This window comes from Lutra lutra, chromosome 5 (genome assembly GCF_902655055.1).
Source record: "Lutra lutra chromosome 5, mLutLut1.2, whole genome shotgun sequence".
Taxonomy (NCBI): Eukaryota; Metazoa; Chordata; class Mammalia; order Carnivora; family Mustelidae; genus Lutra; species Lutra lutra.
Window position 1 is genome coordinate 153,563,738 of NC_062282.1, and position 21,861 is coordinate 153,585,598.

At 45.0% G+C, this 21,861-nt stretch overlaps 2 protein-coding genes across 2 annotated transcripts; one reads left to right on the forward strand and one right to left on the reverse strand.

Moving 5' to 3' along the window:
• Positions 1-6,035: 6,035 nt before the first annotated feature.
• On the forward strand, positions 6,036-17,557 carry LYPD8 (LY6/PLAUR domain containing 8). Its single transcript, XM_047731479.1, is given in 7 exon segments — positions 6,036-6,116; positions 9,633-9,741; positions 10,117-10,236; positions 12,247-12,326; positions 12,329-12,417; positions 13,701-13,837; positions 16,526-17,557. Coding segments are annotated over 6 exon segments (780 nt in total). The 5' UTR covers positions 6,036-6,116; positions 9,633-9,686; the 3' UTR covers positions 16,825-17,557.
• On the reverse strand, positions 8,398-9,319 carry LOC125100923 (ran-specific GTPase-activating protein-like). The gene has a single exon (XM_047731478.1). The coding sequence runs from the start codon at positions 9,161-9,163 to the stop codon at positions 8,537-8,539; it is 627 nt and encodes a 208-aa protein (XP_047587434.1). The 5' UTR covers positions 9,164-9,319; the 3' UTR covers positions 8,398-8,536.
• Positions 17,558-21,861: the final 4,304 nt, after the last annotated feature.

Consider the following 21,861-nt stretch of genomic DNA (forward strand, 5'->3'; position numbering starts at 1 on the left):
CTCCTCCTTCCATGATATGGCCTCTTTGCTCCCTCTAGTTTGTGGTTTTGTTTCTCAGTCCTCAGATTGATTTCTTGGGTGTTCAAAGTGTTTTGATATTTTTCTAGCTGTGTTTGAGGGACAAGGCAAGCATAGGGTCCCCCCACCAGCCTGCCATATTAGCTACTACCCTCTGCCTAATCTTAATGACCATATTTGGACTCAGAAAAGAGACTTGAACTTGGGGACTAAAGCTCCAGAGCAGTTAGCTCTGTTGGAATAATACATCTGATACTAGACTGAATTCTGTCTTATAATGCCTTTCCTGGGGTAGAAAAGGGGGAAGGACATGGGTCAAAGTCACACAGCTCATGAAAACCAGAAATAGAAACCAAGTCTATATTCTGTATACTCCTGTTGTCACCAACATCAATATAGACGCTCCCCTGTTTCACCCTTTAATAACTAATTTAATATGTCTGAAATGACATTATATTCCTAAATGAAAATTCCATTTGAATGAGTCACAAAGACATGGGAAGCCTGTCCTTATTCCCATGAGCCAATAGACACAGCTTTGGAAGCAACCTGCTGGAAATAGTCTCATGAGTTGTCTGTTTTCAGCTGCCTTCTCTTGTTTGATTCTTCCTTTAGGTATGACAATCTTTCTTAACTCTTCTCCATCCTAGCTGCTGTCTTCAAAGCAAACCAAATAAAACAATGAGGTCTATGCCCTAGGGGTTTGCAAGCATATATCTGGAACTTCCACAGGGTTTCCAATTTTATTTTGAAAAATATAGTAAAAGAAAATATAAATAAAACAAAACCAGCACTACTGTTTGTCATCACCATCAAAGTGACTGGAAGCTATTTGTTACACCTTACTGAAGTAAGCCAGTCTTGCCTGCTGGTGGAGGCATATTCTGTCACAGGTTGGTGGGATGCAGCAGGCAGCTACATCCAGAAAGAGCCTGAGTTTTTTTCTGGGTCTCACAGAGGAAGCAGGATGGAAGGAGGGTCCTGAATGATCCTTTTTTCCTCTTGCATCTCCATTTTCCCTAATTTCCATTGTTCTGTCTCTTTTTATGAAGCCTCCACTCTTGTGTCTACTCTACCATCTTCCCATTCCCCAGGGAAACTCAACTCCACTGCATCCCAAAGGACACAGAGCCTCATCATTTGCTTCTTTCTGGGGTCTCCCCAGTACCATCACTTTGGGCTCTGGCCAGCTGCTAATGGAGGCTGACTTCTGTCCAAGGTTTCTGGTTCTGATGGATAGAAGGATGAGCAGGGAGATAGGTAAACAGATCCAGTTCAGACTCAATAGTGGGAGGTTACTTCACTCACTACTCAGAAGGTAAAAGTCAGTGTTAATATTCTTCCCAAGACAATGTAATTCATTTATATTAGAAAGTGTGTCTTCCTGTCAATATGACTTTGACTCTGCTCCACTGCACATGGCCATAATAACCTTGGCTTGATGTGTAAGGGATACTGGTTAGTCTGGCTCGCTTACCACACTCATTGGAAATGATGTAATCAGTGGAAAATTAATTATTTCTTATTCTGTTTTGTAGACAAGGGGAAGGAAGTCATCAACTACTTTCATCTAGGTATATATTACTTATTTTACCATCTTACAGGTAAGAAAATTGTGACTCATGGAGAAAAGTTAGCACGTAACTAGTAAATTGCAAAACTAAAACACCTCTCTTCTGCCAATAATCCCAGTGCTCTTTGCACCTCCTCTATGCCATTGTGAGAAGAACCAACATAAAATGTTGAAATGAGCTGAGGAGGGTGTGAATACTGGTCTTTTGATTCTTCCATAAACTGGTGTTCTTTTGCTCAGTCCCTTAAGCGAACTATATTCTTCTTCACCAATGAGCCTTTTTTGCTCATGATTTTTGCCCTCTCCAGGGAACCATCTGATCTCCTTTCCTTTGTCTGGTCCCTTCCCACCTCTCAGAGAGGTCTCGCTCCCTCAACCTTATTCTTTCCTACCTCAGCCACCATTTTGTTTCCATCACTCTTCGATTTGCAATTATCTTTATTTGTCTGTTTACTTGTATTTTTAAAACGTTTCCTTGTTTGGTTGTAGTTGTTATCAGCTTAAAAATCTTAGGGAAGGCAAGGAATTCCTCTATCTCATTAACTTTGCAACCCCACTACCCAGTGCTTAAACATAAAGTCAGTAACACATATTTGTGGAATAAATGAGGACATTTAGGTCTTTATTGTCAGAGAAAGGATGGGGGGAAAGGAGCAGTCATTTTCATTGAGTGCTTTTTGTGTGTCCGCCACTGTATGAGTCAACATCTGTGTGAAATAGCATTGCTTTTCTTTTGTTTTGTTGGAGATGGTGAGAATCTCATTAAACGAGGTTATAGAGATAATATCTGGTGTAGCCAGGTGTCAAGCCAGGCCTGTCTGTTAGTTTTTGTTTTTCCTCAGCAGTCCAGTGGATGTCCACAAAGTAGATCATACAAACAAACTGGTTTTATAATATTGGCTACAATAATTCTTCAAATATGCCTTGTATTTAGAGCATGGAGTTTTAGGGAAATGATCATATTGAAAACTGCCTGATGTGATTATTGATTTAGTGCTAGACATGTCGCCTACCTCAAAGGAAGCCCAGGGAAACTGTCAGTGACTGAATTAATTGACCATAATGGCCTAATTTCCTTAGGCTAAATTTATAATAGTATATGCATTGTACAACGAGTATCTCAATCTTTATGATTTCAGGTGAGGAAGTCAAGACTCAGAGAACAAGTAACTAATTGTTTAAGCTTAATCCCTCAGTAGGTAGCAGAGGTGCACTCTGAGGTCAAGCTTCATCTTAGCCCCGGCCCTATATGACTTTGGTATTCCCCTAGGTGGGGTGTCACTGGTGTAAGCTCAGAGTGGCAGCAGTGGGAGCCATCATTTTTGGAGCCCTTACAACATGATAGGTACATACTAAATGTCTGCCCGAGTGATCTCTTCTAACCATCAGAACAACTCTTAAGAAGTAGGTGGCATTGTATTTTTCCATTTGGTAGATGGGGAACCCAAGACTCAGAGGGTCATTATCTGGCACAGGGCAAGGACTGTTGGCAGGATTGTCTTTCAGAGCACTGCCATACTCACTGAGTGCTGTGTGCAGGTCAGGAATACGGGAAACAGTATTTTTAGTTTGCTTTCACTTTCCAAGTTGGAGGGAGAAGCCAGTCAACGAAAGCTCCCTGAAGTAAATACAGACAGAGAGCAGGTGAAACATGGGGGAAGATCTCAACTGGAATACTTAGCTGAGTTTTTGGCTTGGACTCCTATTGGGGTTTCTGCTCTCACTGCCCAACTGTGCTCACCTCCGTGTACTTATTCCAAAATGGAGTGGACCCCTCTGAGAACTCACCTCCAAGCTTTGCTGATGGTTTAGGGAAACTCAGGAGAAGCCCATTTCCCACATGGGTTTCAGATTCACACCTCAGAAAGACTGTCCACTATCTGAGTGAGTTTCAGCTTCTTCCTGCTGAATGGTCATGGGGACAGCCAGCCTTGTTGTCTTATAAGGGGATAATACCGGCACAGTGCCTGAAACGTGCCAAATATCCTTAGTTTAAGAGTAAAATTTAGACAGTGTGTTGAGACCTTGCCTCTCTTGGGTCCCTGGACTTCTTTGCTAGTCAGGAGGGTTTACTTTGGGGGCACTATTTTTTTTTTATAATGTCTTATGAGTGATCCCAGCCTTCTGGCTCTGAGAGTCCCATGCTTACTACAGAAAGGAACAAAGAGAAGGAAAGCAGGTCAACATTCCCAACCCTATGAGGAGAGACTGGCCCCACATGAGTTGTGTTGCAGTAGAAAGAATGTTGGGCCAGGTGTCTTAAGGCCTGGAAGAAAGGCCTCTCTGGGGCTCAGCCTCCTCATCTGTCAAGGGGGTTTATGATACCCATCTGTACACTTATCTAGACCTCGGGATGGGCAAATCCGGGACCGCTGTGAGTGGCTGCGCACAGCCCAGTTCAGGATCTGCAACCACATCACACAAGATCAACCCCTGCTTCTCATGCCATTGTTGTTACATGACATCAGAGAAAACACAGTGGGATGGGGTGAGGGTTCCAGGAGGAAATGCATAACCAGCGACCATTTCTTCAGGGTCTGATGGTTCCATTTTACAGACGGGGAGCTCAGGCCCAGTGGGCCAGGTTAATAAATCACTTATTTATGAGGGGCAAAAACTAGATTCAGGAAGTCTTTGGCCCTTTTGCCCGGGTATCTGGTGCCTTCTGCGAAGGATTACTGTCGCTTAGCCTGATTCTCCTCTCGATTCTCAGTATATTACCAGAGTGGCCCTTGGAGCTATTATTGTGTTTTTCAAGTCCTTCATCTTTGGCTGGGGAAAGCCCAGTGCACAGGACCTTTTTCTCACCCACATCCTGCTGGATGTGGTGGCTCCTGCTACCACCTCTCCCACTGGGCTCTCCCAGGTGGCTGGAGTGAAGACGTAATAAAATTCAGTTAGGGAGGGAATTGCCTTTGTTTAGGTAAAGGCTGTTGTCACCAGCCTGAGGGCAGAAAGGGAGAAGTGGGGAAAATGAGAGATGGCCAGAAGCTCTGCTTATAAAAAATGACCTAAATTTTGCTTTCTTCATGACACCAATGCTGCAGACCCAACTATTTAAAACTGAATCCTGTTTCCCCCAGCATGGTTGATCCTTCACCTTTGCTTTTCACTGTCTTTTTGCTAGAACAATCACCAAATTCTAATGTACCCTGTCATTTGCTTATTTATCACTATTTATATTGTCTGTCTCCTACTCTAGACTACAATCCAGGAGAGCAGTCTCTTTTTGCTCAGATACTTCCCAAATGCCTAGAGCAGACCCAATGCATGGTGCAAAAAAACCCAACCAAACAAACAAAAACCAAAAAATAACCCATCGCCACCACCATCACAAAAACAAACAAACAAACAAAAAACCCAAACACCCCCCCCCCCCCGAAAAACCAGCAAATGTTTGTTGGATGAATAAATGGGTCTGGAAAAGGGAGGGAGAGTTGAGCCACCAAATACAGAGGGGCAGCAAACGGATAAGGGGTATTTTCAAGAGCAGGGAACTCCAAGTCTAACTGCAGGCAAGGGGTGATGGTGTGATGTGCCCCCAACCCCTGTACCCTTGGTCCTCCCTCACCAATCTTGTGTGTGTGTGTGTGTGTGTTTGCACGCACGCGCATGTATGTGGTTTATGATGTGTGTGATTTGAGTGTGCATGCACACCAGTGTGTGCATCAGTGTGTAGGAGTGTGTGTGTCTGAGGTGGCAAGGACTGCAGAAAGATGAGAAGCGCCAAGAAATCCAGTCCACACTCAGTGCTCAAGAGCATGCATGGTTTGGTGTGAAGGTGCTGGGAGGGGCTGACCTAGGCTCTCACCAGCAGTGGCTTCCCAGACAGCTAGGCTGTCTGAAGTGCCTAGAGTGTTGGCGGTGGCAGCAGCGATGTTTGTGGGCCCCTGACTTTGGTGTATAGACTAGGCTTCATGGCCCCCTTACCCTGCAAGACTGTATTGTGGGTTTACCCTCATCTTTGTTGGACTTAGAGAGGTTAAGACAGTGGCCCCAGAGGGCCTGACCCCCTTTCCTGAGCTGCATGGTCCCCATGTGGCCTGATTCTGACTTCTGACTCTGCCTGAGCTGTGTGACCTTGGGCAAGTCTCCTACTTTTCTCTTGTGTGCCTTGGTTTCTTCATTTGTAAATGGCCCAATGAAGATGACTTATCAGGCTGGAGTAAAGTGACGCTTGTGATTTATTAGCGGATATCGGAATGCATTCAGTTGATCAACAGGAGACAATGTCAGGGACACACCTTCCTCTCTTGCATGTTACGCCAAAGTCAGGCCTTAACCAAAGTCGCACCCAGTTTCTGGAGGTCTGAGAGGGTTGACCAACAGCACAGCTGCCAAAGACTTAAGCCGCCTGTGGCCCTATGGCTTGGCAGAGGCCAGTCTGGCCCAGTAGCCTCTCCCTGCAGGCAGCCGTACTTCCTGATTGTTCAGTCACCTGCTATATAAGGCCCTTCACACACCTGCTGTAATCCTGTGGCAGGATCCACCTTCTGCAGGGCAGTCTCCAGGCCAGACTCTGAAGGTGAGGCGCTGAAGCCAATGTGTGGTGGGGGGTGGGCATCTTGGGAGAAGCTGAAACCAAGAGAGGGGCATTGAGGGATGGCTGGGGTCCAAGACACTCTCATGGCTCTTGCCCCTTTTGCAGTGCTCAGGAGAAGGAAGTCTCGACAGGAGAGGTGTGTGGGCTGGGGTTTGCTCTCCTTTGTGCTGTGTCCTCCTCTTCACAGCTGCGTGGAACTTGCCTGTGTATAAAATGAGAGCAGATGTGGAAAGACTCTTTCAGAAAATATCCAATGTAGATGAGTGGGAAGGACTTTGCAAAGGGGTTTTTCAGATGCTACTTGTTCTCCATTTCTGTTTGAGGTCTCCTGCCCCAACTGCCACCTCGCTGATTTCTCTCCTCAGAAGTGGTGAGCAGGTCCCAGGATTTTGCCACTTCTAGGCTCTGACTCTCTGCTGTGTGTTTCTGGGCTGGATCCCGACGTCTGTGGGCCTCCTTCTTTTCCTCCTGAAAATGAGGCTAATAATCAGGCTTATACCATAAGGAGAAGTGATTTATGCATCTGACATGGCTGCTGTGACTTCTTTACCCTCATCTCTTTCCATCCCCTTTCCTTCTCCACACTCACAGGCTTGAGAGGCCCTTCCCAGGAAGTTCAACCTTTGAGCCTCTCTCCCTACAGGGGTTCCAGGCATGGAGGGGTGAGCAGGCAGGGGGGCATGCAGAATGCAACACATGGAACATCTACCAAAAGTTCCAAACCAGACATTCTTAATTTTTCTCCTTGGATTTCTGTATGATGTGGCCCTTAGATGGGCCCCTCTGCCACCCTTGACTGAACTTGTTTCTCTTCCTTTCTGCCAACCCCTAATAAGTCAACAAAGGGGTCATAGTTGCTGTGGTATATGTGGTGTGTGTGTGGTATGTTTGTGGTGTGGTGAGCTGAGAGGTGGGAGGCTGGGTGCAGCTTCTAGGTAAAGGTCCAGTCTCCCTTGGTAAGTAGAGCTGTCATGGTGTCACTCAGCTTTGGAGCTGGAAAGATGCAGAATGAAGTCCCAGTTTTGGCTTTCGAGGCTGGGGGACTTGGGGCAGCTTTTATTCTCTCTCCATGGGCAGGTGTCTCCCCTGCCAAGTGGGGCTATAAGCCACACTGTGCACTGGGACTCTCTGTAGTAGTAGGAATGTTCCAGAGTTGTGTTGGCAAATAGGTAGTCGCTAGCCAGGTGACTGAGAAACAGAATTTTTTTTTTATTCTTTCATTCCTTCAATGAGTCTAAATTTTTTTTTTATTTTTAAGATTAAAAAAAAATTTATTTGACAGAGATCATAAGCAGGCAGAGAGGCAGGCAGAGAGAGAGAGGAGGAAGCAGGCTCTCCGCGGAGCAGAGAGCACGATGTGGGGCTCCATCCCAGGACCCTGGGATCATAACCTGAGCCGAAGGCAGAGGTTTTAACCCACTGAGCCACCCAGACGCCCCTCAATGAGTCTAAATTTAAGTAGCACATGCACTTTGTGGCTGCCATTTATAGGCTAAATGAGCTAACTGTCAGGAAGGACTCAGCGCAGAGTTAGAGCTTCCCCTCCGCGCTACTCTTATACACGGGCAAGTTGAAATTCTGGGAGCTCTCATTCAGGATCCTAATGAATACAGGTAACTTAGCTTTCTGATGACTGGTGACATACCAGTCGGAGGTGTGCTGGGGCTTCTGGTTCCTTCCTGCAGGTCACATGTGGGGCTCTGGGAGTCCCATCTGTTGGAGGCAGTGTGTGTGGTGATTAGGGGCCTGGGTCAACCCTGGCTCTAACACTTCCCAGGAACGTGATTTTGACTTTGACTGGTTTATGTGGTCTCTTCGGGACTTGATTTCTCCTCTGGAAGGAGGGTGATGCTAACAGTAGTCCCTGCTTGCTGCAGTGGAGGCATTTCATGAAGTAATGAACATGAACTGTTCAGAGTCAAGTAAGTGCTCAGTAGGTGTCTGCCTATTGGGGTGGTGATGACAGCGACAGAGGCCCTAAGTGAATTAGGTGACTGTGAACAGATATTAGCTAGAGAACTCCATTATGCTCTGGGAGAGGAGAGCCCAGCTTTTTTCTTGGACCCCATCCCCCGTGGGTTTTTTTTTTTTTTTTTTTTTTGCAGGTTTCGAATGTGTCGTTTATTCACTATTTTTGATGACTATAAATAAGTGTTTCCACTATGGAAAAGAAAGTGAGCACAGTACATTTTCATGACTGGGGAATGGATTTTCTGAAGGCTTCTTCAATAGGGCAGAAACTTAGAAAAAAACAACCTGAATGTTGGAATTCAGTTCTTTATATAAAGTCCCTTGTAAAAACAAAACAGAATAAAAACAAACTGAAAAGAAGGGGCAGGGCAAAATTTAAAAAAAGAAAAAGGAGGAAAAGAACGGAAGGAAGAGAAAACGAGGGGCGTGGCTTATTGCTCCTCCTCCGCTCCAGCCTTGCCCTCGGCGTCTTCCGACTCCTTGCTCTCCTCCTTCACGGAGAGAGCTTCTAGCTTCTCAGTCACCTTCTCGGCATCATTGTTTTTGCCCGACCCTTTCTTTTCTCTCTCCTCGATCTCTTTCCTGCATTCTTCAAACTTTGTTTTGAACTTCTGTGCATTTTCAGCATTTAGGAAGCGGATGGCCAGCAGCTCTGGCTTGGGGCACTCGTCGGCAAAGTCAGCGTGGGTGTTCCAGACCCAGGCACGGTCGCTGCCCGCATTCGGCTTCAGTTCCATCATCGGTGTGATGTAGTGGTTGGCGCATATCTTCAGGGTCTTGTCCCTCCTCATGAGGAGGCGGATGGTCCCTTTTTCCTTATGCTTCAGAAGCTTAACGTCACCAGTGCCTCGTTCCTTCCACTCTGGGAGATCATTCTCTGAAGCGAATCGGAATAGCTTTGCCCGCATTTTAAAAAGCTCTTCTTCATCTTCTTCCAGCGTTTTAATTTCTTGCTCAGGAAGAGAAACTATAGGCTCAAACTGGGGGTCGTGGTTGGACTCGTCGGCATTCTCAGTTGAGGTATCATGGTCCTCATGGGTGTCCTTGGCGGCCGCCATGGGGGCGCGGCGGCGGCGGCGGCTCGGCTGGCTCGGTCGTCGCTGGCTCCGCGGCCTCTCGGCGGCTGGTTGTAGCTCCTTTCCTCCGCGTCTGGCGCCGGCGCCTCCCGCCCTCCCGCTCTTCCCTCCGCCCCGCGACCCGAACCCCGACCCCTGACCCCGGCGGCAATCATCTGCCTGCCTATGCTGTATCTGAAGTGGCTGTGGGCAATGCCCAGCTGTGTTTTGTGTCTCTGTGTAGATGCTTCTGTAGGCATCCAGGACTGGGGACAACCCAGACCCTGGTGCAGGTATAATGGCAGCATGGAAACTGTGTCACAGCTCTGTGTTCCCAGCTGAGAGTGCCAATTCCTTCCGTCACAAGGATGGGCTGTGTGTGTGATGTGTGGAAGTCTGATTGCAACCTTAGGGGCTGTTGTGTCCCAGCAGCCTTGCAGGCACCCTGACTGCCTTCTTTGTGTCTCTTCAGGCATAAAGTTCTGCACCACAGTCCTCATCCTAGAGAGACACCGGGTCCTGCACCATGAAGGGCATTCTTGTTGCTGCCATCATCACAGGATTCATGGTGGCAGCTGTAGGTAAGGGAACCCACTGACACCCTTTGGGAATGAAGACCCCTTTTTGTACCTCATCAGAGTCTTCTCCCTTGGTGTTCTGGGGTCCTGTCCCATGGCCTCTATGTCAGGGTGTGGTCCGTAGAGAACATGAGACCCCTCTGAGCACACTGCCCTCAGAGAAGCTGCTCTGTGCTATGGGTCTTCCTATTGGGAAATGGTGGGGAGAAATGAATATGGGTGGCTCCATCACACAGCCTCAAGTTTGGGGGATCCCAGAGGGAAGGGATGCTGTCCTGACTCTTCTTTTGCCCTGAGCTGGATGTGGCGCTTTGTCCAGGGTACAGTCTATAAGTGTCCCCCTGAGTGTTGGCGATGCTGTCCATCTTGTCTCCCCAGAATCCCTACATTGTGTGCAGTGTAATTCATTGACAAACCCTTGTAACAACAGTATCATCACTGAGTGTCCCCCAGATAACAATGCCAGCTGTACCAGTTTCATGACCAACTCTTCTTTAGGTGAGCCTGGGATGCCATAACCCCTGTTTCTGGGATTTGCATGGGGGCAGGAGCTAGAGAGGGTGGTCAGGGAGGAAAGGAAGGCTGAGGAAGGGCCAGGCCATGCAAAGAGAGAGACGGGGTGATGAAGATGCCTTCCAGAAGAAGCAGCACACAGGAGTGAGATGAGAATGGAGGGCCAAGCAGACAAGCCCTGTGGAATTGCTGCCCTTGACTGAAACCTCATTCTAGACCTATACTGGTGGGTGTGAGAAGCAGGGGCAGCTCTTAGTCAAGTTGCAAAGCAGGCTATATGCTCTGGGTACTTGCATTCTTCCATTTTTCGGCACCCTCCTTCCTCCCCTCAGTGCTCCTTCCTGCTCCAGACCCAACAGGCTTTCACCCAGTGTGATTTGCTGACATGATTGTTACTTCTCTCCCAGAGCACTTAGATTTCTTATTAACTTTTATCGTGGACATTTTCAAATATGCACAAGAACAGGAAGAAGAGTGTAATCAATTGCCATGTAACCACTATCCTGTGTCAACAACGATCAACATTCTGCCTTTTTTTATGGTGGTATTTAATTTCATTTTTTTTAGAAGATTTTATTTTTTTATTTGAAAGAGAGAGAGAGAGAGAGAGCGTGCACACAAGCTGGGGGGGGGGGGCGGAGGGAGAGTGAGAGAGACAATCAGTCTCCCTGCTGAGCTAGGAGCCTCACAAAGGGCAATCTTAGAATCTGGAGATCATGACCTGAGCTGAAGTCAGACAGTCAAGATGCTCAACCAGCTGAGCCACCCAGGTGTCCCTGCAGTGTTTTTTTTTTTTTTTTTTTTTTTTAAGATTTTATTCATTTATTTGACAGAGAGAGAGAGAGATCACAAGCAGGCAGAATAGCAGGCAGAGAGAGAGGGAGAAGCAGGCTCCCTGCTGAGCTGAGAGCCCGATGTAGGGCTCGATGCGGGGTTCGATCCCAGGACCCTGAGATCATGACCTGAGCCGAAGGCAGTGGCTTAACCCACTGAGCCACCCAGGTGCCCCTGCAGTGGTATTTTAAAGCAAACTTAAATATCATGTAATGTGTACCCAAAATACTTCACTATTTATCTCTGATAAGGACTTTTTTTTTCTTTTTATGTAACTACTATATCACTATATACCCAAGAAAATTAACTAATTCTTTAATTTCTCTATTAGAAAGCCATCTTAGAAATGTCCCAATTGTTTCTGATGTTGTGTTATAGTTGATGTCTTAGAATTTGGATACAAACAAAATCCTCACACAGCATTTTGCTGTTAGGTCTACTATTTCTAATTTGTTTTATAATAGCTACCATCACCTTTGTTTTGTTCAACAGCATTGATTTGTTGGAGAAACTGGAACGTTTGTCCTATAGCTGTCCCATATTCTGGCTTTGGTTGATTTCATCCTTGTGGTGTCACTTCTTTTTTCCCCTATTCCTGGTGTTTTCCTATAAACTGGACCCATACCACTTAGTAGAACTATTTTTAATAATGAAGATGTTTTTACTAATGCTGTCCTATACAGTAGCCACATGTGGACTATTGGCCATTTAAAATATGGTTATATGACCAAAGAGCTGAATTTTAAATAGACACATATAGCTACCAGCTACCATTCAATAGCTCTGGTCTAGAAGCTTGACTGTATGCAAGTTTAACATCATATTGCTTGTAGGACCATCATGTCTGCGTGGCTGTTTATAGAGATACTAAGACTGATCAGGGGGCCTTGGAATGTTGGCCTGAACCACCATTTCCAAGCTCCCCATCAGTCCTTGACCTGAAGTTTAGCCTGTACCTCTGCTCATCTCCTGCTAAAGGAAGGAACTACCTCATGGGGAAGGATTTTTCTGTTTGCCAGGAAACTCTCTCCAGTGTCTCTGAAATCACATTGAACTGAGGGTATGTTTTCTGCTGTTGTTTGAAGCAGTCGCTATTCAGGGTCTCTGCCTTTTCTGAAGCCACCTACCCAGGACTGACGGTCTGTGTTTCTCTTTGTGTAGGAGCAGCCAACATATACCAGGACAAAGCCTGCTCTGCAGAGAACTGCAGGGAAGGCAGAGACATGGTTGAAACCTTCACTGTGTCCAAGTGTCTGATAACATACACTTCCACTTTGTAAGCCAGTGCTGCCAAGGAAAGGAGTGCAACAAGACCAGTGATGCTCTGGGTGGGTGTTGGCAATGTGCCACCCTTCTTCTAGCCTCCCAGCTCTCTCCCTTCCTTTGCCCTCTCTGGTCCTCACCTTCTGGTGGACATCTCAAGTCCAAGCACTTCATTGTATACCTGGGTAACATCAACAGTAAAACAATTGCTTGGAAAACAAATGGGAAAATCATTACTGCTGTCATGCTTTCCTCTTTTCTCAGTATAGACAGAAATCAAAGCACTCCAAGTTGTATGGAATTAGATGCTTATTAGTATTTCTCAAACTTTGTGGCCCCAGGCCCTATTTTAAGATGCTAAATCTTCAAAATTATTGAGGACTCCAGAGAAATTTGATTTATGTGAATCATACTGTCAATATTTGCAGTACTAGAAATTTCAAAAATTCATAGAATTTCCAAAAAAATTTAAAAATCTTTATTTAGTTCACCAAGAAATAATAAACCCATTACATGTTAACATTCATAACATTTTTATATAGAAATAACTATCTTCCAAAACAAAAAAATTAGTAAGAAGAGTGGCATTTGTTACATATTTTTTCAAAGCTCTTTAATTTCTGGCTTAATAGAAGACAACTGGGTTCTCAGATTTGCTTGTGCATTTGGTCTGTTGCAATCTTTTATGCCATGTAGCCTCCAAAAAACTCAGTACATTCATGAAAGAAAGAGTAAAAGAGGCAAAGAACATCTTAGTATTATCATGAAAATAACTTTGACCTTGTGGATGCCCCAGAAATTTTCTTGGGGATACCCAGGAGTTCCTGGACCACAATTTGAGAACCACTGGGCTATACCAAAGCTCTCTTTTTGGAGATGAAAACATGAGCCAAAAAGGCAAAGTTAATATGTCATAGTTCTAGAGTACAGTTCATTAATAGCAGAACTGGGTCTCAGTATAATTTTGTATTAAGTAATAAATAATGGCATATGTTCATTTATTCAGAGAAAGATTTAGTAATAACTACACACCTATTGGCTAATGTGCAGAATAGCTGGCTAATGTTGACATTTGTTGGTTTTAGATCAAAATCTTACCTTTCCTTCTTAGCCCAACACATCCCTTGACCACAGTTCTTAAAGACTGAATCATTTGTAAGGGGAGGTCTGAGAGATTGTGTGCTGTAACTGTTTTGATGGGATATGAGGTTAGGATGACTGTTGTCTTCGTGCAATTGTCCCATTCTCAAGATCTCTCTGGCCAGGATCTTTGCTTGCTTGTCCCCTTTGGTACAAGGCAGTACCATGTTCTATGTTCAACTCTTCTAAATTAATGGTTCTTATCCTACCAGCTCCTCCGTGGAAGATATGTCCAGCAACATAGAGTGTCCTGCATGTTATGGATCTAATGAAAGTTCCTGTAATGAGCAATTCAGGAAATGTTATAAAGAAGAACGGTGTGTCAATCTAGTTGCAGAATTTAAGAATGGTACGTCCTGGGGTTTCAATTCCCTGTTACGGAACTTGAGTTGGAAACATATTACACCTTGGGTAAAAAGTTCAGGGTTAACAAAAGAAGGCTGGTGGAGTTTAGTAGGAGAAAAGGATCAAGTCAGAATGCCTTTGAGATAGCGAGGCTGTCAATGTAGCCTCAGGCTGGTTGCTCTCTACCTCCTTAATCCAGAACCATTCTTCCTGGGCTATCCGACTCTTGAACCCTGTTCTCCTGTGGCTTATAAACAAGTCAGGCTCATTTAAGTGCATCATGTCATTCCTCGCATTTACTTCTTTACTAGGTTGCATTGTTCTCTGTGTGCATGTGGGTTGGGCTTTTATTTCCTTTTATCCCTACATTTATTTTCTCTAAGGGTTACTGAGAGGTGCTGGCTTATGACAACTTGGGTCACCTCACTGAAAAAGAGTCAGAATGGGCTTTAATAGCCAACCAGTTGTTCTTTTCTACAGAAATAATTTGATAATAACCATTATGGAATACAAATTAACCAGTATAAAATACAGATGTTATGATATAACATCTGCCTGAATACTTAAAGAATAATATAGTTATTAGTTGGGGTAAGTTAATTACTGTTAAACAGCAACCTCTAAATCATCTGGCTCTATGTAACAGATGTGTATTTCTTGCTCATATGGCAGTTTCTTGCAGGGTCCCCGGGCCTGTGTTCTTTCCATCTGGAGGCTCTGGCTCCCACCCACCCATGACTGGGCAACTCCCTACTGTATTCTGTGCCTCTCACCAGCAGGTGATGGAAGACAGTGAGTGGAGGAAGGCAGGAAGGTTTTCATAGGCAAAGCCTGGAAGCACGTACATCACTCTCTCTCACATTCCGTTGGCTGGGACCAAAACATCACTGGAGGGTGGAAATGCAGTCTAATGGTGTTTAGTGGTGGTCCAGCAGGAAAGGAAGAGACATGAAGCTAAAATGCACAGCTAGCCAGTCTCTGTCACAATATGGCTCAGAATAGTAACAGCTTAAGGGCACTAACACCCAGGTACAATTTGATTTCAACTTTTATTAATGGCAATTGTAGTACTGGAAATCCATGCTGAACTGTAATTGCAGGTTTCTCAGTGAGGCCAAACATCTCAAGTATCCTGAACCTCTTTTTACGGTTTATATTTTTAGAACAGTTTTAAATGCACAGCAAAACTGAGAGGAAGGTAGAGAGGTTTCCCAGATACCCCTGTCCCAACACATACATACCTCTCCCACTGTCAACATTCCCCACCAAAATGGTACCTCCATGAATCCATGAACCTATGCTGATGCATCATTACAGGGTCCACGGTTTACACTAGGGTTACTGATTATGTTGCATATTCTATGGGTTTTGACACTTGTGAGTATAATCCGGCATTATAGTATCACACCGAGTAACTTCACTGTCCTAAAAATCCTCTGTGCTCTATTAATCTCTAACCCCTGGCAACCTCTGATCTTTGTAATCTCCCCATAATTTTGCTGTTATTAGAATATCATATATTTGTAATCATACAGTATGTACCTTTTCGCATTGACTTATTGCACTTAGTAATATGTATTTAAAGATTTAATTTTTTTTAAATCCGTAGGATGTCTACACAGCTCTGATGTTTAATTCTTAAGCTATGTGTGAGGATAACAATAACATCAGAAAGACTCTCTTTCTGCTCACTTTGTTCCCAGGTGTCTTTTGATGCCAAGGATGGAATTTTTAAAAAATCTGTAACATTTGACTTAATCTGAAAGCCAGACAGATCAAAGTCATCATACACATAGGGCTTTTTTCTTTGTTTATTTTTGCCCAAGGTCACTTTCCCCCCAATACTATAGATATGTGCCAAACTGCACATTTTTCTAGCTAGCTTGCTGTAATTCAATCTCCAGCACTGCTATTTGCTACAAAAAAGGACTTAATTGTTTTCTTCAAATGGATTTGGAGATTTCTCTTTCCTTTTCAGAGCAAGTTTGTAGCCCTTCTGATAAGTAGCTAGTCCTGTCCTCCAGTTCCTTCCTTCCTTGTGAACTGCATGTCCTCCAGCCCTGTTGAAGTTGTAGCCAACAGAGCAATACTGACATATAGTAGGAGCTCAATAAAGGTAGTGCAGTCACATTTTGTTTGCACATTCCCTTGGCTTTTTCCTAGGACTTGCACCTTAAAAAAGAGTTAAACACAATATAATGCAGATTTAGAATTAAGATCACCTCCAGCTATTTTTTCCTTCTCAGAGAAAACTCAGGTCCAGAGAAGAGTGGGGATGGAGAATAGAGCCTGGAGGAGGGGAGCCTGGGAGGAGTCTTTCCTGGATTGAGAGCACAGGGCCCTAGGGTGTCTGAGCCCATTCCTGGATTTTATCACCTGCCAGCTCCTCAGGAAAACATTGAAGACATGAGTGCCATGTCTGGCCTTCATCTGTGCTATTTCTGGTCTTCATCTGTGAGGTCGGGCTTCCATCAATGTTCTGGAGCCTCAGTTTCTTTCAGGTTTAGGTGTGGGAGGGTGTCTGGGCTCTGACCTTCATGGTTCCTCTGCCATTACCATTTGGTGTTCTTGATCCTGGGCTCCTTCCTCCAAGCTCCTGTTTTAGGACCAGACCTAAAACAGGTTGCTGAGAGACCTGCAGAGGAAGGGTGAGAGGGCCGTGAAGTCCTTATTGTCTCCATTGCATTCACAGAGACTAAGAAGCTCGTGCTGAGGGGCTGTTCCAACATCAGCAACTCCACCTGTCAGTTCCTGTCTGCTGAGAACCAGACAGTTGGAGGAGTCATCTTCTGAAAGTTCGAGTGTGTAGACAGTGCTAACTCCTCCTTAACTGCTATTCCCAACCCAACCCTGACCACCCCTCCTGCCAGCAGCTCCAATGCCTCCTCAGCACCCACCTCCAATGAGCCCACCACCCCGGACACTGGCTCCAAAGTCTCCTTCACCCCTGTGGCCCTTGCCAGCCTCCTCCTGCTGGGGCTGCTGATCTGAGGTCCATCCTGCCCTCAGCTGCTTCACCTTTCCCCTATTTAACTGCTCAGTAAATAGCAGCCACAGCCCTCCAGGCAAAGCCCTGTAACAGCTGCATTTTTCTGCATTATTAAAGCACTGTTCACTGGCTGTCCTCATAGGTTCCTTTGCATCAATTCCTAGTTCCTTGCATTGAAATCTGTGCACCTTAGTGTGTGGGCTCCTAGAACATCCGTAATTCCCGTCCAGCTTGAGTTTGAGAAACACAGCTTTCACTTTGTTGTCACTTTCTGCCTGCAGCCCTGACTTCTGGGGACTTATCTGCCACCATCCCCACCCACACACTGAGGGCGTGCCCAGCCATGCCTGTAATGTCTTGTGTTGTCCCTAGCACAGATATCTGTCCCTTCAGTGATTGTCCAGGCTCTGGTCCCAGGCCCATAGTGACATAGTCCACAGGACCCAAAGAGGGGTGCAGAGGGGTTGCAGAAGCCTGGCAGACTCCCCTGCCTAACCTCCCAGGCAGAGACATAATGTTGTTGGTGCTCAGGCTGACCAGATATCTCATAGCCTTGTACAGAATGGAACATAGCTACGGAGCCCCAGTCCCTTTTCTCAGAGAACCTATAATCAAAGGCAGAGTTTTTGACTCCATGTCTGATACCCAGGGAGCAAGAAAGCTGTTCAATACAATATGCACAGAAGTCCAGGTTTGGCAAATAAGCTGGGTCTTGAGCTGGACTTGGGAGAATGGCGTTTTCTGTAATAAAACAATTTTAAAGGTGTAAACCAGTGTATGTCTTTGTTGGCTAGACCTACTAACAATACATCAAGAGCAAAGCCACCAGAAAGGCAAACTGGTGGTAGCGCATCATCACATTCATTCTTTTTTTAAATCAATTAATTAACATGCAGTGTATTATTAATTTCAGAGATAGAATTTAGTGATTAATCGGTTGCATATAACACCTAGTACTCATTACATCACGTTCCCTCCTTAATGTCCATCACCCAGTACCCCAATCCCCCACCACCTTCCCTCCAGCAACCTCAGTTTGTTTCCTATAGTTAAGAATCTCTTATGGTTTGTCTCTGCCTCTGATTTTGTCTCATTTTATTCTTATTTATGTATTTATTTTAGCTTTTTATTTCAAGATAATTTTAGACTTACCAAAAAGTTGCAAAAATATCACAGAGAATTCTAGAAACCCCCTTGTTAGGTCCGTAATCAAAGGAGCGAGACTGATACAAAGCGAAAGTCAAGCAAAGCTTTATTTCGCGCCAAGCATTGAGAATCAAACTGACCAGTTGGGGCCATCTCTTACAAACAGGCGACCCCTCCCAGCCTCACAGACTAACTTTTATAGAGCAAAGGCCATGTAGTTGAGCCTGGCAACACAGAGGTGGCTAATGAGATTGCAACACACAGAGAAAACTGCACAGTCATGTTAGGTCACACACGGGTGGCCAATTGAATTTCAATTTACCATAGTAGATATTTGAACTAGCCCATCACCTTGGTCAGAATTGGTGCCCAAAAGGCGGGACCCACACTCCTTGGTAGCTAGGGAGACAGTATGCACACCCCACTGATTGGGTGTCTCCACCTGGCCTGACCTGTCTTGTATTTGGGCTTTGTTACCTGGGACTGGTTTCCTGGACTTGTTTTTAAGTAAGTTCCCTGGGGGGGAGGGGGTCAGTTTAAGTTTTACTGCATAAACAACAAAATCACTGTTTAACTGGATGGAATCGCTCTGGCTAAATAGGCCCTTACACCCCTCATCCACCTTCCTTTCAAGTTTGCATGTTACATAATATGCTACAGTTACTGAAACCAAGAAATTAGCATTAACACAGTATTATTAACTAATAGATCTTCACCAACTTTCACTAATGTCCTTTTTCTGGTCTAGGATCCAACTTTTTGCATTTAATTGCTATATTTCCTCAAGCTTCTACAATCTGTGACAGTTCTGGAGTTTTTCCTTTACTGGTCAGTTATTTCCCAGAATGTCCTTCAATTTGAGTTTATCTGAAGTTTTGTCATCACAAGATTGGCGTTATGCATGTTTTACAAGAATCTTAAGAAATGGTGTGTCTTCAAACCAAGGGTTGCTGGAAGGGAGAGGGGTGGGAGGACAGGGTGGCTGGGTGATGGACATTGGGGAGGGTATATGTTATGGTGAGTGCTGTGAATTGTGTAAGACTGATGAATCACAGAGCTGTACCCCTGGGGCAAATAATACATTATATGTTAATAATAATAAAAAAAGAAATAGCATGTCTTTTTCAGTGGGTCGTACCAGGAAGTATACGATGTTGATGTGTTATATCGCTGCTGTTATTTAATCTTCCTTGCTTGTTGAAGTGGCATATTCCAGGTTTCTCCAGTATAAAATTATTTTTTCCCCTTTGTCATTAATAATAGGCTATGTTTTGCTGCTATAACAAATAAGTCTGAGTCAAAAAAATTTTTAATATAAGCAAAAGGATTTAATTCAATGATAGTTCATTTCTTAGTTACTTAAACCTCTACAGATGTTCCTGACTGGGCAACTGTCCTGGGAAGCTATCCTCTGAGAGTGAAAAAGAAACCAGGCTCCTTTTATCCCATGGTTCCCCCATGCCATGGAACTCTTGGGCTCTCAGTGAAGTGTTCTGTGGCTGACAGGTGGAGAGACAGAGGGAGCCTAGAGGTCTACACAGCATGCTCTGGGACAAGCCCTGGCAGAAGCATCCATCACTTATGCTCATATCATTGGCTAGAACTGAATTACATGACCTGGGAGGAAGTAGTTCATCCACAGGCACTTCCAACACTTTGCCTCAGAGACAATATGACTCAATGGTCAAGGGCATGTCTTCTAGAGCCAAGGAATATGGCTTCAAATTTCAGCCCTGGAAAATTGGGCAACAGATATCACCTTTCTGTGCCTCAGCTTCCCACCTGCACTGAAAGGATAGCTAACGCCTGTCACATGTGTTTGTGAGAGTGGCCAACATAGTTCTTCTTGGTAATGAGCAAAAACTAACCATTAGTAAATTACTCCAGTTTGAAACTGGCTCCCGCACATGCTTTAGGGAGGGGAGAACCATCATAAATGGTGACGTGGAAGGAATATACCTGGCCCGTATCCCTCAAACCATTCTGATCTCACTGCTTCCATGTCCAAGGATTCCCTCTCTCATTTCACCCCTCCCTACACACTTCATTGCTGCTGTTACCCTATAGACCAGAAGTGGCCCTATAGACCATAGCATAGAAGGGCCCCAGAAGTGGCCCTATAGACCATAGCAAGGGTCATTTGCAACCCCTACATGGCTGTCTACTCCAGGCAGGCAAGACCACCACCATAGCTTTCTGTTCCTAGAAACCCCTGGAATCCCCCATGCTCAGCATTGATGTGAAGAAGCAGTGGTAATTTTGGTGAACTGCAGAATCACTCAGGAATGGAAACCAGGATGCTGAGAATTGGGATGGAGGCTGGAGAAGAGCCACATCCCAGGAGGTCTCTGCATGTTGCAAGGACTCTGGCTTTAGACAGAGAGGTGAGCAGAGCCATAGCATGAGCATATGAGTAGGAGTGGGTTTAAGTTTCCATTCTGGGAGCCTCTCCTAGACTGCCAGATATAGGTGGAAAGACAGAAGAATGATAGGACAAGGAGGAAATTTAAACAGAGAAGTAGTGGGGACCTGCCCAGGCAGATGCTCTGTTATCCTGCTATAATCAAAGTAATTCAAACCCTAGAAATGCACTTCAATTTGCACTGATGGCTCCTGACTCTTCCCCCATTGTAGGGAAGAGGGCTAAGCACCACTTGTGCTCAATGTCTACGTTACTTTCCCTAGTTGTCCATGCTTAATTCCAGACTCTTGTCCTCTGGGCCAGGTCTTGGGCTCTCCACTGAGATGAAGCCCTTCCCTGCCAATTCTTCCATAGTCCTGGTCTAGGCTCTACGATAAGCCCCTATGTCTGAGAAGTTCCACAGAATTCTACACTCACAGCTAGACTAATCACAAATCACTGCCTTGTTTTTCCAAAGCACTTTACAGTTTGTAAAGCATTTTTTGCCCAGGTTATTTTATTTTATTTAGAATCAGCTTTTTATTCAGGTATGACTTACATATAACAAACAAAATACATGCATGCAGACTGAATTTTGTTAAACATGCACACTCCTCCAGTAAAGATACAAGTGTTCCTCCCACCCCCTGAGCTCCTCTAGGATCCCTTGTAGTCTGTTCTACCAGCACCAGACATCTACCTGCATCTCCATTGTCCCCTCCAGTAAGTGTTAGGAAACTCTTTCGCTCACATTCCATTGAGCTCAGCAGTTAGTAACCACCTGGATGCAAGGCAATGACCCTGGATTGGGGGTGTGAACTATTCCTAGCAACTCTGCACCATGGAAGGGAGAAGTCACAGGGCTATTTCCACCAGATTCCAATCCCTTCCATCTACTCAGTGCTTTGACTATGAAGACAGAAGGAGGGTGTGGGTTCTCTTCTTTGTGGGCTGGATGTAGCACCTCTTGGCTGAATTATGATCTGAACTAACTCTCCAAATACTTGATCCAAAATATGAACCGAACTAAAGCAAAAACCACTAATCACTGTAAATCTCATCAATGTTCATTTTTAAATGTGAGAGGGATGCTGGTCTTGAGATGTTCTGCAAGGGTCTTAAGCAACCCAGTGTAATTGTAGATCTGAACATCAGAGTGAAGAAGGTTAAGGAAAGGGAAGTCTCTGGCAGGATGAGTAGTGGGCTCAAGGTGTGGTTGCTCTAAGGCTGGAGGGACCAGCTACTTCATCCAAGTGATTCCAGACATTTTTGTGTTCCTAAAAGTGCTGTCACTAGCAAAGTTAACAAGAGATATAAGGCTTCCAGTACAGTGTCTCAGGAAAAGGGAAGAAGAACAACCAGTTAGAATTTTGGTGCCAGGGACACACAGTGGATCATTCCCAGAAGTGTTTTGTTTTTGTTTTTGCAAAGATTGATCAATTTGGGGCACCTGGGTGGCTCAGTTGTTAAGTGTCTCCCTTTGGCTTGGGTT

What these genes read in the sequence shown, in the direction of transcription:
- LOC125100923 (XM_047731478.1), bottom strand. Translation starts at nt 9,163, where the DNA reads ATGGCGGCCGCCAAGGACACCCATGAGGACCATGATACCTCAACTGAG.